Source organism: Cyclopterus lumpus, chromosome 6 (assembly GCF_009769545.1).
Source record: "Cyclopterus lumpus isolate fCycLum1 chromosome 6, fCycLum1.pri, whole genome shotgun sequence".
Lineage (NCBI taxonomy): Eukaryota > Metazoa > Chordata > Actinopteri > Perciformes > Cyclopteridae > Cyclopterus > Cyclopterus lumpus.
Window position 1 is genome coordinate 590,741 of NC_046971.1, and position 6,789 is coordinate 597,529.

The window sequence follows — 6,789 nt, forward strand, 5'->3', positions numbered from 1 at the left end:
CTAAAACTTATTTAATAAAACATTTCTAAATTCACATTATTGATTGTAGCATCAGTATATATTCATATTTCTTGTGCTATTATAATGCATTCCCACTCATTTTCTTTTTTTTCATAGCTGAAGCTAGCCGCTGTAGCTGCACCATGTGGTGATGAAGAGGAGGAGGAAGAGCTCTGCCTCCTGGTTCCCTGAGCTTCATATCTATTGATATGTCTTCATGAAACCATCTTTAATGATACTTCATGTTCTGTGCAGGAACGCACTACAACGATTACAGAGAAACCCTGGAAGAGTGAATACATGTGTGTTTGATGTCAGGAGGTTTCAGACTGTCCCAGCAGCACCAGTGCTCCCAGTCTAAATGGTGCCCGGGTCGACACTGCCTCTCTCCAGTCCCTGCAGGTCCAGCTGGTTCTGGCTGTGTGCTTTGCAGTCTCTGGCCGCGGCCGCGGTTCTCTTCAGCATCGTCTGGTGTAATCCGTTCAGGTGCGAGCTGTGCAGGGGCCCCAGGGGGCCGAAGCCGGAGTACACGGGGAGCAAGGGGGAGGTGTAGTATAGGTGTCGGGGCAGGGCCGGGCTGTGTGGGAAGGGGGTCCGGGACGAGTCCCTACATCCTCTACTCTTATCTGAAGAGGTGGCGATCTCCGCCAGCGACCACAGTTTGGGTTTCAGGGCCGGGTTTGGCCCCTGGGTGGCGCCGCAGGAGTCCACGTGGTCTTTAGACGGTGGACTCGACGGTCGCTCCACTCTGTCAATCACCAGGGGGGTGTTTTGGGGAGTGGTCCCTGTAGAAGTGGGACCCGGGACAAGGGACAGCCTCCGGTCCACCGAGTCCACCGAGTCCTTAAAGTCCGTATCACTGCTGCTGCTGCTGTCCTCTCTATACAGCAGCACGCACGGGGTCCCCACAGAGGCTGCTAGACGGGCTTCACACACACACACACGCATACACTTATAGTATTAGTACTTATAGTATTAGTACCTATAGTATTTGTACATATAGTAATAGTATATATATATATATGTATATATATTACATATATGAAGTACTTTACTAATTATATAAAACGTGCTTTACACAATGTATATCAAGTACTTTAACAGTATATAAATGAAGTGCTTTACACAGTAAATATATGAAGTACTTTACACAGTATATATGAAGTACTTTACACATTATATATATACAAAGTACTTTACACAGTATATATATATATATATATGAAGTACTTTACACATTATATATAAATGAAGTACTTTACACATTATATATATATATGAAGTACTTTACACAGTATATATATATATATATGAAGTACTTTACACATTATATATATATGAAGTACTTTACACAGTATATATGAAGTACTTTACACATTATATATATACAAAGTACTTTACACAGTATATATATATGAAGTACTTTACACATTATATATATATATATGAAGTACTTTACACAGTATATATATATATGAAGTACTTTACACAGTATATATGAAGTACTTTACACATTATATATATACAAAGTACTTTACACATTATATATATATGAAGTACTTTACACATTATATATATATATATATATATATATATGAAGTACTTTACACAGTATATATATATTAAGTACTTTACACATTATATATATATAAAGTACTTTACACAGTATATACTGTATGTGCTTTACACAGTATATATGAGGTACTTTACACAGTATATATGAAGTACTTTACACAGTAATAATATATATTTTATAAAGTCTTGATTGATTAAAAGAAGGAATAATATAACGATTGATTGATTAACAGACTGATATAATATATATAATATAATATATATAATATAATATATATAATATAATATATATTATACATTTGAGAATGATTGATTGATTAACATACTGATATAATAATATAATATATTATATATTATATTATATATATTATACATGTTATAATAACTGATTGATTAACAGACTTATATTATTATATATATCATATTGTGCAGCGCTCACCGGCTTGGCTCTGGCTCTCCGGCTCTCCGGTGGTCTTGAGGGGCTGGTCGTCTTCGTCGTGGTTCTCCAGGTCGATGTTGTCCTCGTCCTCCTCGTCCTCGCTCCGGTTTCGGGGGGTCCAGGTCATCTTGTTCTCCTTCTTCAGCCTCCGCCGAGCGTTGGCGAACCAGGTGGAGACCTGGGTCAGGGTCATCTTGGTGATGATGGCCAGCATGATCTTCTCGCCCTTGGTGGGGTAGGGGTTCTTGCGGTGCTCGCTGAGCCAGGCCTTCAGCGTGGCCGTGGCGTCCCGTGTGGCGTTCTTCCGGTAGGAGGGGTCCCCGTAGGTGTAGGGCCCCAGGACCCCGAACGGGTGGTAGTCCAAGGAGCCGGGGAGCCCCGATGACGGATCATAGCCCGGACTCTGGAAGACAGAGAGCCTGGTGAGAAACGTCTTTGGGAGAGTTCACTAGTCCTAATCCTCATCCTGATCCTGATCCTCATCCTAAACCTCATCCTGATCCTCATCCTGATCCTGATCCTAGCCCTGATCCTAGTCCTCATTCTAAACCTGATCCTGATCCTCATCCTGATCCCTATCCTGATCCTGATCCTCATCCTGATCCTAGTCCTGATCCTCATCCTGATCCTAGTCCTAATCCTCATCCTGATCCTGATCCTAGCCCTGATCCTGATCCTAGTCCTCATCCTGATCCTCATTCTGATCCTGATCCTCATCCTGATCCTAATTCTGATCCTCATCCTAGTCCAAGTCCTCATCCTGATCCTCATCCTGATCTTAGTCCTAATCCTCATCCTCATCCTGATCCTGATCCTAGTCATCATCCTGATCCTGATCCTCATTCTGATCCTGAATTGCTGCTAAAGTGTTAAACTACAAAGTGCTATCAGTAAGAGACATTTAAGTGCTACTAAAGAGTTAAACAACAAAGTGCTATCAGTAAGAGACATTTAAGTGCTACTAAAGAGTTAAACAACAAAGTGCTATCAGTAAGATACATTTAAGTGCTACTAAAGAGTTAAACTACAAAGTGCTATCAGTAAGAGACATTTAAGTGCTACTAGAGTGTTAAACTACAAAGTGCTATCGGTAAGAGACATTTAATTGCTACTAGAGTGTTAAACAACAAAGTGCTATCGGTAAGAGACATGTAAGTGCTACTAAAGTGTTAAACTACAAAGTGTTATCCGTAAGAGACATTTAAGTGCTACTAAAGAGTTAAACTACAAAGTGCTATCGGTAAGAGACATTTAAGTGCTACTAAAGTGTTAAACTACAAAGTGCTATCGGTAAGAGACATTTAAGTGCTACTAAAGTGTTAAACTACAAAGTGCTATCGGTAAGAGACATTTAAGTGCTACTAGAGTGTTAAACTACAAAGTGCTATCGGTAAGAGACATTTAAGTTCTACTAGAGTGTTAAACAACAAAGTGCTATCGGTAAGAGACATGTAAGTGCTACTAAAGTGTTAAACTACAAAGTGTTATCGGTAAGAGACATTTAAGTGCTACTAAAGAGTTAAACTACAAAGTGCTATCGGTAAGAGACATTTAAGTGCTACTAAAGTGTTAAACTACAAAGTGGTATCGGTAAGAGACATTTAAGTGCTACTAAAGTGTTAAACTACAAAGTGGTATCGGTAAGAGACATTTAAGTGCTACTAAAGTGTTAAACTACAAAGTGTTATCGGTAAGAGACATTTAAGTGCTACTAAAGAGTTAAACTACAAAGTGTTATCGGTAAGATACATTTAAGTGCTACTAAAGAGTTAAACTACAAAGTGCTATCGGTAAGAGACATTTAAGTGCTACTAAAGTGTTAAACTAAAGTGCTATCGGTAAGAGACATTTAAGTGCTACTAAAGTGTTAAACTACAAAGTGGCATCGGTAAGAGACATTTAAGTGCTACTAAAGAGTTAAACTACAAAGTGCTATCAGTAAGAGACATTTAAGTGCTACTAAAGAGTTAAACTACAAAGTGATATCAGTAAGAGACATTTAAGTGCTACTAAAGAGTTAAACTACAATATGGTATCGGTAAGAGACATTTAAGTGCTACTAAAGTGTTAAACTACAAAGTGCTATCAGTAAGAGACATTTAAGTGCTGCTAAAGTGTTAAACTACAAAGTGCTATCAGTAAGAGACATTTAAGTGCTACCAAAGTGCTACTACGGCTCTACCTTCCCTATTCAAGGTGTCGTCACTAAGATGTGTTTTTAGTCTGTAGAGACTTCCTGTCCTGATGTCAATGGGGAGCTCGTTCCACCAATGAGGAGCCAGCACAGCAAACAGTCGTGATTTTGTTGAGTGTTTAGCTCGAAGTGAAGGAGCTACAAGTATTATTAGTATATTATATATTATTATTATTATAGTATGATTAGTATATTATATATTAGTATTATTATAGTATGATTAGTATGATTATATATTAGTATTATTATAGTATGATTAGTATATTATATATTAGTATTATTATAGTATGATTAGTATGTTATATATTAGTATTATTATAGTCTGATTAGTATGATTATATATTAGTATTATTATAGTATGATTAGTATATTATATATTAGTATTATTATAGTATGATTAGTATGTTATATATTAGTATTATTATAGTCTGATTAGTATGATTATATATTAGTATTATTATAGTATGATTCGAATGATTATATATTAGTATTATTATGATTAGTATATTATATATTAGTATTATTATAGTATGATAAGAATGATTATATATTAGTATTATTATAGTATGATTAGTATATTATATATAAGTATTATTATAGTATGATTATATATTAGTATTATTTTAGTATGATTAGTATGATTATATATTAGTATTATTATAGTATGATTAGTGTGATTATATATTAGTATTATTATAGTATGATTAGTATGATTATATATTAGTATTTTTATAGTATGATTAGAATGATTATATATTAGTATTATTATAGTATTATCAGTATGATTATATATTAGTGTCATTAGTATGATTATATATTAATAGTATTATTAGTATGATTATATATTAGTATTATTATAGTATTATTAGTATGATTATATATTAGTATTTTTATAGTATGATTAGAATGATTATATATTAGTATTATTATAGTATGATTAGTATGATTATATATTAGTGTCATTAGTATGATTATATATTAATAGTATTATTAGTATGATTATATATTAGTATTATTATAGTATTATTAGTATGATTATATATTAGTATTATTATATTATTATTAGTATGATTATATATTAGTATTATTAGTATGATTATATATTAGTATAGTATTATTAGTATGATTATATATTAATATTATTATAGTATTATTAGTATGATTATATATTAGTATTATTATATTATTATTAGTATGATTATATATTAGTATTATTATAGTATTATTAGTATGATTATATATTAGTGTCATTAGTATGATTATATATTAATAGTATTATTAGTATGATTATATATTAGTATTATTATAGTATTATTAGTATGATTATATATTAGTATTATTATATTATTAGTAGTATGATTATATATTAGTATTATTAGTATGATTATATATTAGTATTATTAGTATGATTATATATTAGTATAGTATTATTAGTATGATTATATATTAGTATTGTTAGAATTATTAGTTTAATTATATGTTAATATCATCATTATAGTATTATTGGTATGATTATATATTAATATCATCGATAAAGTATTATTATTGTGATTATAATATTACTTTATGTCTTTAAATCATTGTTATATATTTATATATTCCGTCTTTATTTATTTACATCATTATTATAACATTGATTGATTAAATTGATTGATGTCAGTTTAGATTAAATTGATTTAGGTAATTATTGAATACATTATAAATAAAGAAAAATGTATTTAAATACAAAAATTGTTATTTTGTAAAAAAAAGTTTCTTCAACAAATAAAATTGATTCCAGGACAATTGTTACAAATAAAGAGCAAAAAACAAACGAATGCTATCGGACCCGACCCGGTCCGGTCCGACCCGGTCCGGTCCGGTCCGGTCCGGTCCGGTCCGGTCCGGTCCGGTCCGGTCCGGTCCGACCCGGTCCGGTCCGCTCACTCACCACAAAGGAGCTGAGGTTCGCGGTGGCGCGCGGCTCTCCGCCGTACGGGAGGTGCGAGTTGAAGCCGGGAGAGGTTCCGGATCCCGGGTACGGGGCGAAGGCGGACCCCGAAGAAGACCGACCCAGCTCCTCCGGTCTCGGTCCTAAGAGGACCCCGGAGCCGAAGGAAGGGCACGAGCGCAGCGCCAGAGACCCGGACGGCGAGAACAGGAAACCCGGAGGAAACGACATTACGCACGGACCAAGTCACACCGGACAGCGAGGCTCCCCGGTACGGGATGAGAGGAGGAGGAGAGGAGGAGGAGGAGGAGGAGGAGGAGGAGGAGGAGGGGGGGAGGAGGGGGAGGAGGGGGAGGAGGGAGAGGAGGAAGAGGAGGGGAGGAGGGAGAGGAGGAAGAGGAGGGGAGGAGGGAGAGGAGGTAGAGGAGGAAGAGGAGGAGGAGGGGGAGGAGGAAGAGGAGGGGAGGAGGGAGAGGAGGAAGAGGAGGGGAGGAGGGAGAGGAGGAAGGGGGAGGGGGAGGAGGAGGAGGAGGAGGAGGATGGGGAGGAGGAAGAGGAGGGGAGGAGGGAGAGGAGGAAGAGGAAGAGGAGGAGGAGGAGGAGGAGGAGGAGGGGGAGGAGGAGGAGGAGGAAGAGGAAGAAGAGGAGGAG

At 36.2% G+C, this 6,789-nt stretch overlaps 1 protein-coding gene across 1 annotated transcript; it reads right to left on the reverse strand.

Moving 5' to 3' along the window:
- Positions 1 to 298: 298 nt before the first annotated feature.
- irx5b (iroquois homeobox 5b) lies at positions 299 to 6,369 on the reverse strand. Its single transcript, XM_034535591.1, has 3 exons — positions 6,139 to 6,369; positions 2,015 to 2,417; positions 299 to 926 (listed from the first exon to the last, which is right to left on the reverse strand). Exons 1-3 carry the CDS (start codon positions 6,367 to 6,369, stop codon positions 358 to 360), a joined length of 1,203 nt encoding a protein of 400 aa, XP_034391482.1. The 3' UTR covers positions 299 to 357.
- Positions 6,370 to 6,789: the final 420 nt, after the last annotated feature.

What these genes read in the sequence shown, in the direction of transcription:
- irx5b (XM_034535591.1), bottom strand. Translation starts at nt 6,369, where the DNA reads ATGTCGTTTCCTCCGGGTTTCCTGTTCTCGCCGTCCGGGTCTCTGGCG. An exon ending in CGAACCTCAGCTCCTTTGTG is followed by an intron (nt 2,418 to 6,138) that starts GTGAGTGAGCGG and finishes TCTGTCTTCCAG; the next exon opens with AGTCCGGGCTATGATCCGTC. An exon ending in GGAGAGCCAGAGCCAAGCCG is followed by an intron (nt 927 to 2,014) that starts GTGAGCGCTGCA and finishes GTGTGTGTGAAG; the next exon opens with CCCGTCTAGCAGCCTCTGTG.